Source organism: Chiloscyllium punctatum, chromosome 37 (genome assembly GCF_047496795.1).
Source record: "Chiloscyllium punctatum isolate Juve2018m chromosome 37, sChiPun1.3, whole genome shotgun sequence".
In the NCBI taxonomy this organism is placed as follows: Eukaryota; Metazoa; Chordata; class Chondrichthyes; order Orectolobiformes; family Hemiscylliidae; genus Chiloscyllium; species Chiloscyllium punctatum.
This window is the reverse complement of record NC_092775.1, coordinates 48,092,249-48,104,544: the sequence shown is the minus strand read 5'-3', so window position 1 is coordinate 48,104,544 and position 12,296 is coordinate 48,092,249. Positions and strand designations below refer to the sequence as shown.

At 37.8% G+C, this 12,296-nt stretch overlaps 1 protein-coding gene and 1 long non-coding RNA gene across 8 annotated transcripts in view; one reads left to right on the top strand and one right to left on the bottom strand.

Annotated features, from left to right (window-relative positions):
- The first annotated feature begins 11 nt into the window (after positions 1-11).
- LOC140463090 (uncharacterized) lies at positions 12-8,788 on the top strand. The gene is made up of 4 exons (XR_011954606.1): positions 12-80; positions 3,721-3,851; positions 7,495-7,685; positions 8,683-8,788. It is a non-coding gene; the product is annotated as an uncharacterized lncRNA (long non-coding RNA).
- dnmt3bb.1 (DNA (cytosine-5-)-methyltransferase 3 beta, duplicate b.1) overlaps positions 5,746-12,296 on the bottom strand; it is a 284,701-nt gene continuing 278,150 nt past the window's right edge. For all 7 annotated transcript variants that reach the window (XM_072556783.1, XM_072556785.1, XM_072556789.1 and 4 more), the window contains one exon: positions 5,746-10,004. In XM_072556783.1, coding sequence (XP_072412884.1) covers positions 9,863-10,004 — 142 coding nt within the window. In that variant the 3' untranslated portion in view covers positions 5,746-9,862. The remainder of the gene's footprint in view (positions 10,005-12,296) is intronic.

Here is a 12,296-nt window from a genome sequence, read left to right as displayed (position 1 = left end):
CACGCGCACCCGCAGCGACGTCGGACGTCAACCGTCCGTTTCCCCGGCGGTCACTCCCATGTCATGGTAGCGTCTGTCAGGTGAGGAATGTTAATTTTAAGAGAAGCAGTCGGGGAAATACTAACTGCGCCACCAGCTTTTCCTCAGGGGTCGTGAATCTGTGGAATTCAACACTCCACGGTGCGGTTGGGTAAATTTGTAGGAGCTAATCACTGCAGCTGCTGGAATCGGAATTGAAAATAAGAAAAAAATTGTAACCCGTCGAAGGGTTATGAGGAGCTAGTTCTGGATGAGTAGATTTTGCATATGTGGGTACTTTTCAGGTGGCAAGGTGTTACAAATGGAGGCCCAAATGATTCAGTGCTGATGCCTCAATTATTTATAATCTATATCAATGACTTCGACGAAAAGACTAGGTCCCTACGTTATGGAAACGTGCCATTCAGCCCATCAAGTCAATCCCACTCCGTCTAAAGCATCACACCCAGATCTAGCCCCGCCCTACACCTATCCCTGGGACCCAATCCACCAAACCTACCCATCTTTGGAGATGGTAAGGACTACAGATGCTGGAAGTTAAAGTCGATAAAATGTGGAGCCGGAAGAGCACAGCAGGTCAGACAGCAGCGGAGGAGCAGGAAAGTTGATGTTTCTGGTCAGTACCATATATCTTTGGATTGTGGGAGGAAACACACACAGACACAAGGAGAATGTGCAAAATCCACACAGTCACCTAATAGTGGAATCAAACCTAGGTCTCTGGTGCTATGAGGCAGCGGTGCTAACCACTGAGTTACTCTGCATGGTTGCTAAATTTATTAATGATAGAAAGATACATAGGCAAGTTTGCATGTTTTCCTGGTGTCTGCATGTGTTTACACCTGGTGCTCCAGTTTGCTCTCTCAAAAAATTTGGAAGTTAAGTGGATTGGCCATGTGAAATTACCCATATAATGTCCAGGGATGTTTGGGTTATGTGTGTTAGCCATGGGAAATGCAGGGTTATAGGGTAGGGAGGGTGAGAAAAATGTTCAGAGGGTTGATGTGGACTCATTTGACCGAATGATCTGTTTCCATACTGTTCGGATTCTGAGGATGTAATAAGATATGAATAGACTGTAAATCTGCTAAGAGCTATATATTGATTAAGTGTGTCACATATGTCTGGCACATTGAATATAGTGTGGGAAAGTCTGAACTTTGTTTTTCTATTCTTTCTGTCAAAGTGGACATTATAGCATTCATACAGCAAGATAGCATGGAACTCTGAGGTTTGAAGGAATCTGGTTATCCCTATACATGAAGCACAAAAGTTTAGGATGCAGGAACAAAAAATGATTATAAAAGCAAATGGAACATTGATATTTAATGCAGGGAGAATGGAATATAGAGAAATGTTTTGCTGTGCTTATACAGAGCATTTGTGAGACTGCTTCTGGAGTGTTGTTACATTTTTGGTCTCCTTATTTATGAAAGGACATAATTTCATTAGAAGCAGTTCAGAGAAGGTTTGTGTGACTGATTCCTGGGATTACTGGACTATTCTGTGAAGAAAGATTGGACAGGTTGGCTTATTTCCATTGTTGATAAGAATTAGAGGTGATTTTATTGAAACATAGATCCTGAGGGAATGTGGCAAGGGAAGATGTTGAAAGACTGATTGTCCTTGTCAGAGAAACTTATGAAAGGTGATTGGAATTTTGACAAAGAATCAAAGGGTATTGGGGGTGGCTGGAAAAATGCAATTGATGCCAAACTGTCCAATAATGATCGTACCAAAAGGTGAAGCATTTCTGACAGTCTGAAATGCATTATCATGCTTCTAATTGGTATGTTCTTGGGTTTTCTTCACCTTCTCCAATAATTTCAGGTGCCACAATCCAGCAAACAAGTTACATCGACAATATTTAAATAACTCCTCAGAAAATGTTAATCGTTTGTCTTAGTCAAAGTTAAAAATGAATTTGTTAGCCATTTTGGCATTATACTGTAACTGTTTCAAAACTTGAAGAAAACTGACTTGCAGCAGGTACAGCACTATTTCTGTGTCAAGTCACAAGAATCAATTTACTGTGCACATTTCAGACAGATGCAGCTAAACAACCCAAAAGATTTGATTTGCTGGAATTACACTTTCTACTTATACAGGACATTATTGAATGCCTACCTTCCCTCAGTCAAAAGATCAGAACTGTGATGTTTGCTGACGATTGCAAAATGTTAGCATCACTTGTAACTCCTTTGATATTGAAGCAGTCCTTGTCCCAATGTTTGGGTTGTAGCAGGTAATTTTTGTACCCTATAAATGTCAGGTAATGACCATTTCCAACAAGACAGAATTAACCATTGTTCTTAATATTCAATGACATCTCCATTGCTAATCCCTACTCTGAATGTTGAGCTGATGTGTGACGTGTTTGTGCCTTTGTACCATGACTAATGTCAAGAAAATTTATGCTGCACTGATGTTTCAGATTCATTGACCAGAATCTGAACACTACCAGCCATATAAATAGGAGAAAGTGAGGACTGGAGATCAGAGCTAAAAATGTGTTGCTGGAAAAGCACAGCAGGTCAGGCAGCATCCAAGGAGCAGTAGAATCGACATTTTGGGCATGAGCCCTTCTTCAGGAATGAGGAAAGTGTGCCAAGCAGGCTAAGATAAAAGGTAGGGAGGAGGGACTCGGGAGAGGGGCGTTGCAAATGTGATAGATGGAAGGAGGTTAAGGTGAGGGTGATAGGCAGGAGTGGGGTGGAGGCGGAGAGGTCAGGAAGAAGATTGCAGGTTGGGAAGGTGGTGCTGAGTTCGAGGGTTGGGACTGAGACAAGGTGGGGGGAGGGGGAAATGAGGAAACTGGAGAAATATAAATACTGTGGCAATAAGAACACGTTAAAGATTATAAGACCTGCAGTAAGTCATAGATGTACAGCACAGAAACAGACCCTTTGGTCCAACTCATCTATGCCAACCAGATATCCTAAATTAATCTAGTCCTATTTGCCAGCACTTAGCCCATATCCCTCTGAACCCTTCTTATTAATATACTCATTAAATGTTGTAATTGTACAAGCCTCCACTACTTCCTCTGGCAGCTCATTCCAAACACACTCTGCATGGAAAAGTTGCCCCTTAGGTCCCTTTTAAATCTTCCCCCTCCCTTTTAAATCTTTCCCCTCTCACCTTAAACCTATGCCCTCTAGTTCTGGACCCACCCCCACCCCCACCCCCACCCCCACCCCCGGGAAATTACCTTGTCTATTTATCCTATCCACAACCCCTCATGATTTTACAAAACCTCTATAAGGTCACCCCTCAGCCTCTGCTCCAGCGTATTCAGCCTCTCCCTTTTATCTTAAACTCTCCAACTCTAGCAATGTCCTTGTAAATCTTTTCTGAACCCTGCACCACCTACAAGTTTCCTCCCAGGCACTCACTATCCTGACATAAAACCATTCCTCTGTATCAAAATCCTGAAACTCCCTTCTTAGAAGCATTGTGGGCCTATCTGCAAGGCAATAAATGCTTGCCCAATCAGGGATGACCACATCCCATGAATGAAAAAGAAAGGCTCTGCGTGAAGACAGATTATTTGAAAATAAATGAATTCCATTCCTTGACTGTTTAGTTGATGTATCACGTGTTTGTCCCTTTTTTCTTGACATTAGTCATGGTACATTTATACCACACTGAGTTTTGTCATCTCTTTCGCTTCCATCTAAGTTATGTGTCAGGTGGCTGCATGAGGACAAGGGTTATCCTCATGTCACCTAAGCAAGTGGCAGGAACAAATACTGAAGGTTGCCAGAATGAAAGCTACATCTCAAGGTGAAAGGCCTGTTTCCACACAGTAGGTAAGTAAAGTAATCTAATCAATGTTAGGTTCTTTTCCAGAGTTTTCGCACACAAGGTGCAAATTGCACATACCAACTTCTGCAAACAGTTAAAGTTTATTAAATCTTGTACAAGTAAGGTAACCCCCTTTGATCCTCTTCGCAAGCATGCAAAGTTGAGTCAAAGTGAGGCAATGAACAAAGAAAACACATCCCCCTTTGTACAGGTCAGTTAGCCATGCTTACAGATACTGACCTCTCCCCCACAGTCACATGCCACTTAAGACAACCCCCAGTTACTCAGACACGTTACCCCAGGTACAGTGGTAGGATGGGATCATCCTCTGAGATAATGCAAATGCCAATGTCCTAATTATGGGAAATTGTTATGCAGATGATTTTCTGACTCAGTGATTCCCCCAAGACAGTGCAAGTGTAAGGTGTCGGAGCTTTGGGGGATGGCTCAAAAGCATTTCTGAATGGAAGAGATTGAATGATAGTTTAATTTGATAATAGTAAGAGAGTAGTAGCAAATGATGGTCTAATTGGGTTGTGGGTGATTCACATTCTTGCATGAACGTCGTCCCCACCTACTTCCAGAATGTTCACTCGGTGCAGTTTAACTCTTTAATATTATATCAATGTCCAGAGAGGTATTCCAATTTAATCATTTAACCTTGAATCAAGAGCACTTAAAGAGCAACTTATTATCCAGAGATTCCAAAACTACAAGTCAGGACCGCTACTGGGGTTGCAGAAATTCATTTGCTGGAGCAAATGTCCCCCTCCTCTGAAGCAGCATTAATGTCTGTGGAGAGACACTGCCCAGTCTGAAAATTCTAATGAGACTGCCCTGAACCCTTTGGATTGGTACACCCAAACAGCAAGGGTTAGATGGTGAGCCCAAAATGTCTTTTAACATTAGAATCTGTTTTTAGCAGTGCAGGTTGCTTCTGTACTAGTGTGCCAGTAGTTACTCTTGACTGATGAGGGGATAAAGTGGAAGATCACAGCTGAACCAGGATGCTGCGTGCTGGCTTCAAACTTTACTGTTTTTCTGTTCCTGTCCGTCTGATGTACAGGTTCCTTATCCCTGAATAGCAACACTGATTCACCAGACACCAATGAGACAAAAGAGGGTGGAAAAGAAATGGAGATACTGAGTGAGTGAGAGAGAGTTGGGAAGAAGAGTTGGCTGACTGAGTGCTTGAATGGTGGTTGGGAAAAGGGAGTACCAAGTGAATGAGGGTTGGGAAGAGGAGTTTTCCTGTTTCAATTCATGGGACATTAGCAATTGCTTATCCTTAGTTGCCCTTGAGAAGGTCGTAATGAATTGACTTCTTCAATGGTTGCAGTTCTTTTGGTAGACACACAAAACTGTTTGGGAGGGAGATCCCTGATTATTGCCCACCCACAGTGAAGTTGGCATACTGTTTTGTATTGAAAACATAGCTTTTGGGATTATCTAATTTAATTCCTGAAATTAATATTATTGAACAAAAGTTCAGGGAGGATCTGGAAAAAAAATCATGTCTTGAAAGACAGACATTTTATTCTAAATCCCTCCCAAGAGGAAATATCCTTCCAAAATTCGAACCAGACCCCTAAAGATCTTATATTTCAATTAGATCACATCTCACTTTTCTACAGTATTTTCCATTCAACCTGTTCGGATATGTTAAAACACGTCTCTGGGGTAGGTGAGACTTGAACCTGGACCTTCTGGTTTAACACCACTGTGCCACAAGAGCTCCCTCAGTTTTCTAAACTTTAATCATATGATCAATCAATCTACCTTTCTTCATTAAATAAGCCGATCATCCTAAGAATAAGTCACAGAGTATGTTTAGGCATCAGTTTGCCTTTTCGAATCTTAATAACCATCTCAAACAACTTATTAAAAGCAGACATAACAAAGGGAGGAAAATTATTTATTGTAAACAAACAAGCAGTGCTACAATTTGTACCTCAACCTCACATACAGGGGATACAGTTAAATCCTCTTTACCATATATTAAAGTGATAGGTATGCATGCCAAAACAAAATTTTTATACTGTCACATTTTCACAGTGGAAACACTTTGTATATGTTTAAAACAAAAACCATTAAGATTTTTACATAAAGTAATCATAATTTTGAAGTGTTGTCATGTGGGTCATCACTACAATGTTTTTTATAGGAAAGCTTACTTTGAAACAAACCATGAAACAGAAATGATTCCATGTACAGTAGCTGCACCATATTATATACTTTATATGTTGTAAACAGTGTTGACTTTAAATCAACCAAGTATGGAGAGATGAGTTCAAGTACAGTAAAATTAGTTCCACTGATATTTTTGTGTAGTTCATGGCTTAAAATGCACATGTTAATGTCAGCATAGGAGTTGCCAAAAAAGGGAGTCTTAGTTTTTTTAAATATTGATGAAAAATATGGTGGACTGATGTAAAATATACAGTCACACTATTTCTACTGTCATGTTTTACCATTTAAAAATTATTTTTGTATATGCTAATTAGAATCACTTAAAAATGAAATGCTTAATGAAATGAAATGTTCAAGTGTTTGTTGCAATGCAATAGTGCTTCTGGATTCCATAAAGAGAGAACTCAAAATAGTATTCAGAATTGATCAGTAAGTTAGTGATGGTTCTTCACAGCTAATGCTTTGTGTTTAATTTTGCCTAACCTGATTATTAACTTTATGATTGATGTTGTTGATTCCAATAAAGACTTGAAATTTGGTCTTCTGAATGACCTTGCTGAGAGAATGATAAAATGTCCAGTTAAATGCTGTTAGAAAATAAACATTGCTTGTCTTACAGGCCATTAGTGCAAGTTTCATTTAGCATTCTATTAATATGAGATGTTTTCTGTGCATTTTGGATATAATTTTAAGATGTAATTTGCAGATTATAAATACCATTCGTGGCCTTTAACTCAGTGGAACAGGGTAGTCAAAATTACCATGAAATTAACAGAGAAGATTGATTACCACCACCTCAGCAATTCCTTGAACATTATTATTAATACTTTTTAAGTGGAATTTAAAAGGGCAAGTAATGACCCTTACCAAAAATGCAATTTTAAAAAATATAAAATATTCAATCTAAAATGAATTCCACTAAAAAGAAGTCCTTTAATTTAAATAAGCATATTATCCTCATTGAGTTAGGATATTGTTGTTTAAAGTTAACCTAAATGGTCAGAGAACTATTTTCCTTCACAGCTAATCCAAATGCTGTTCTTACTCATTATATATGTATATTTCCAAAACATGTTAATAACAGGAACTTTGGCTGACTTTCTTCTAGGTAATCCTAGAATCTTGGGCCTAACTATAACTTTTCAGCAACTATAAACTAACTCAATACTGTTATTTGAATACAGTTCAAGCTAAGCAATGACCTGATTTGTAGTTATCTTTGCCTTTGACTGTCACCATAAATTAGCTGTTCTTAGCTCCGTTTTGTTTTCGTTGCTGCAAAGGTTTGTTAATGGGAGGAAGGAAAACCTCAATAGATGGTGTTCAAGATAGAAATGTCTGTATGTACCTTTTACGAACTAATGTAATTTTATTCCAGAAAAACAATAATTTTGTGATTGTTCTAAATGGTTAATTTTTTCCTTGCTAATTGTCTCCCTGTCTTATATTTATTAATAGTTCCTTTCTGAGGTATGATTCCATCGTACCTTGTCAAAGTGAGGCTCAACAATGAATACTGGCAGGCTAAATTTGCCATGCATAGAGGTGAGGGCCTGATCCTGCCCTCCTTCAACCAGCACAAACATGCACGAGTCACTGTATTGCAGTCAGGAAAACTAATTCAATACGAAGGATGTAATTTGGGACCTGTAAGTCTGCATGGCTAAGTTTCTCCCAGGATAAATTCAGTGAAATTTTCAAGGATCTATAGAGTTCTTTTCAGCACCTATTTTTGCAAATGTAATGCAAACATAACATACTTTTTATACTAATTCTTTAGTGAAATCAGTTATTTTTCTCATCAATTGTTATAAATTTAGGAGGGAGAATGTGCACAAAATAATTATTTCTATTAACTGCAGATTATCATTTAATAGGAGGGATTTTCATTTAGTAAATGTTATAGCAATTGTTAGATATTTGTAAAAGTGAACTGTGAGATGTAATGGAACTGAATTATAACTTGGTTTAAATTATATGTTAAATGTCTGTGCTACTGACTTAGCTAATGTTAATTTTGACCATTTTACATCCAAAATTTAATCCCAGTCAAGATTATTATACAAAATTTAGCTGTTGATTTTTCTTTCAAAATCTATGAATAAAGCATTTGGTGATGATATTAGAATCCACAGTGCAAAGTCTCCCAGGCTAAGGTATTGAATTGGTATTAGATTTTGAAACCTTACAAATAGAGATTGAGAAGTGACAATTTTACACAGGTGATAGCAGAAGTGTGCTTTTAATGTTGGGATTAATACTGATTGTTGGAAAAAAAGTAAAAGGTACATTTTCCTGGGAAATGATTTTCTATACTTAACCTAAAAAAACCCTTAAATCTGTAACTAACTTGGAAATGCTCCAAATTGGTCCTGGGTTCCTAAACTGGAAAATGATCCCATTTCCAACACACTCTCATCTCACTGTGAAGCACAAAATTTCACAAAAAGAAAGAAAAAAAAATCTAGAACAAATGTCGTAGTTGAAGTCAGCAAAAGACCAATGTGATATTGCTTAAGAAAATACTAAATCGGTTTGTCTTTGCAATTTAATAATGTGTGGTTGTACTGGATTAGAATGATAAGATTCACATTACCAGCTATGATACCTCACATTGAGTTATTTACTTTGGTATATTGTTGGTAGGAAGTTTGGAACAAAGATGTGATGCTTCTCAACAAGAGGAAGAAAGAAACTGGAGGATAAAAATCTTATCAGATATCTCAATAACAGTTTTGTCTGAGGCAAGAAAGTGAGTCCCATAAATAATTCTGTGTATGCACAGCAAAAAAAAGATAAGGTATTGAGTTTAAAACATAAAATGTAACATTGTATTTTACTTGCTCTCATTGAATTTTTAAAAAACCTTAAGGTATGACATTAGTACAATCTTAGTATGATCACAGTCCATTTTTAGCTCCAAACATTTTTTTAAAGATACATATGGAGCAGGAAAAAAAACCACATCACCAACAAGATGTTTGAACTGACTCTCAGACTATAAGTTTGACTGAATACTTGTGATAAGAAGTTTCACTATAGCTTTGGACATCTTCCATGGTTCAACTGCTTTGATTTAAACTTATACAATTTTCCATCTTTATATTTTTCTTGCTCATTTACACATTTGTAGCCCTTGCTAAAGTACAAAACATTTTTAAAAAATTAAACATTATATCATGACTATTCACTGACTACATACATAAACAGGTTACAGAAAGAAAATACACTTATCTGAAATGTAAGTAACTATACACTAAAATACTGCTTAAACAGAACATCAACTTCAACATTTTTGAACAATGGTTTTTAACTACACCATGTTATTTTTATGACAATCGTTTCATGTTTTACTATTCATCTACCAAAATTCAGCTAAAGCTATGTATTATATAACAATAAAATACTATTTTAGGTTGTAAGTTGAAAATCTAAAAGGTAGACAATAGCACCATTAAGACTCAAAGCCCTTAAAATCCCATAAAATGAGTTGCTACAAAGTACACTAGAAAACTGTGAAGTATAATCTTCACACTAATAAAACCACAGCTAAAAGTAGCAATTGTCTTTTTCTTTGTATAAAAGATGAGATTACAAAAGCTAAAACAACTATGGTAGGTGTGTTTGGTACCTACCCTGTCCTGAGTTGTGACTGTGCATAATGGCCACAGTATCATAAATGTACAGCATGCAACCTTCACAATAATGCCTTTCAAATTTCTTGTATCACAGTATACTAATATGTTAAAACTAGTCTGAATTTGTTTTACGACTGATCATTCTTTGTAAAAGCACCTTTTATATTCCTGAAAGGCATCATACTGTATCATTCACAGGCAAAGTAATCCTTCAGTGGTGCAAATAGGTGGCGAATGACAGGCACACTCCATGACCTTCCAAGAAGTTTTTGTCGAGCTCCTCGTCCCATATTGGACACATCTGTGTAATGTACTGGGAAGCCAAAGATCCTGCAAGTCAAGGGTCAAACAGCATTAAATGTTTATTGAAAACATGCAAAAAATACTTGTTTTACTGAAATAAGTGTGGAATTAGAAAGATTATCTTCTCAAAACTGCTGTGTCAATAGACCAGGTGTTATTTACCCAATCATAATGTCAATTCTATTTAATTAGCCTGAATATTTCACACCCAGCAACAACATTTTGCATTTAAATAAATTTTTTCAAGGAAGAAAAACAACTCAAGATACAACAGGTGGATTATCAACATAGCAATGGATTTTGATTTGACACTGAAGGCTGCATTTTATGGGACATGTGGGCTTATTGTTCAACCCCACAGAAGTTCACTCATATCAAAAACACCTGCTCTGCAGCCATACCTTGCTGCTGGGTCAATTGTTTAAATGTAGTTGGAAATCTTGACCATGGTTCTCACTTGTTGATCCAATTGGGTTACAGCCTCCTTTTCCAGCAAGCCACTCGGTAAAGGCTACTCTTAGGACCACAGGAAGGAACCCAAAGTTTATCATAGTTGACAGGGAAAGGTAAGTTCTAATATATTAGGGCAGATAGGGATCTTACAGCTTAGGGAGCTGGGTGGTGGGCAGGATTCTGTCAACAGGATGTGGAGAAAGAAGCAGGGTGAGTTGACCCATGTACAGACAGTACTCCTGAATTGTGCGCAGCCTTTTTCTTTTCTGCCTTTCCTCATGCAAACTATTATAAATAGTTTCCGAACTCCTGCTCATGTCAACCCTATTGTAGCATGGGAAGCTTATTTATTAGGCCACTACGTTTGGTATTTAAATATGCCAGGTGGTCTTTTATTTGCTTGTGGAGTGTGGGTATTGCTGGCTAAGCTAGCATTTATTGCTCGTCCCTGGTTGCCCTGAGAAGATGGTGGTGAGCTGCCTTTTTGTACCACTGCAATCTGATTTTGGTGCCAGCCTACACACCTGGTATGTTATGGGATCAACAGGAAGGTGTGAGCTTTCATAAAATTTGGCACAGAGATTCATAAAGCTGTTGGGCAAAGTAGTAGGTTTTAAGCATCTTATAGAATACAGACAGGGAAAAAATACCAAAGCTACAATAATAGATTTCAGCCATTTGCCCAGAGGAAATTGAGGTTTGAGGTCAAATTTCAGATTGATTCCAATCCATAAACTTTGGATCGGGGAAACAGTGGCAGAGTGGTAGTGCCGCTGGATTAGTATTCTAGACATGAATACTCGAGGTACATGGGTTCAAATTCCACCTAGCAGCTGGTGGAATTTAAATTCAATAATTAAAATCTGGAATTGAAGCTATTTATCACTAATGGGGTCATTGATTGTTCCAAATACTCATTTCGTTCACTCATGCTCTTAACCTGGTCTGGCAGTGTGGTTGACGCAACTGCCTTCTAAATAACTTTTAGTTTTCACAATTTATTTACAAATTATTAGATTTTGATGCTTAAGCAAATAAACTAGTTATTATCACATTTACATAACACTTTGAAGTAACTTAAAACTACTCAGCAGCAAATTTGCTACTATAGCTTGAAAAATGAGTCTTAAGATTGCTGTTTGTTTTTTAGAAACAAAACAGAAAACCAACAGTTTCATTTTTGCCCCATTGTTTAAGAGTTAGTGTAGATGCACATATTAACAATAATAAACTGTGTATTTCCACCCGTCTCTTATTTACTTTTCCGAACTATAGGCTCACATTTCTAGGGCCTGTGATGCCATGTTTGGAGATTGATGTGACAGTAAAATTGCAAGAGCTGAAAAAGAGCAAGTGCTTCGGTCAGGCTCTGTGACGGTCTCCCATTGGTCACTGGCATTTTCAACTGGCAAAGGAGCAAGTTAAGGGTCTACCAGCTTCAAACATTGTGTCACTGGTGTAATGACAACAATATGTGTTCTGTATCATCTACCCAGTGAGGTTTCTTCTTCAAGGACGGAATAAAATGCTTCCCAAACTTTTCCTCACTGTGATCCCACATAGAGGCTTGAAAATAGTCATAACGCATCAGTGATAGCTTTAAGATCAGGGTAGCAAGGCTGTGAGAGAGGTAACATGTTAGAAAAGGAGCTCAGTTAGAAATTGGTTGGAGCTCCATCAGACCCCAAAATTTCAACTTACAACTCCACTTGGGATCTTGACCCCATTTGGGAAGTCCTAATCTAACAGTTGCTCTCCTAATAACTTGATAATGTCTCCAAAAGCACTGCCAAGTTGAAGCTCTTACAGTTGTCAACTGGCTCAATCTTCCCATTACTGTGGAAATTATGTCAACTCCGCCCATGT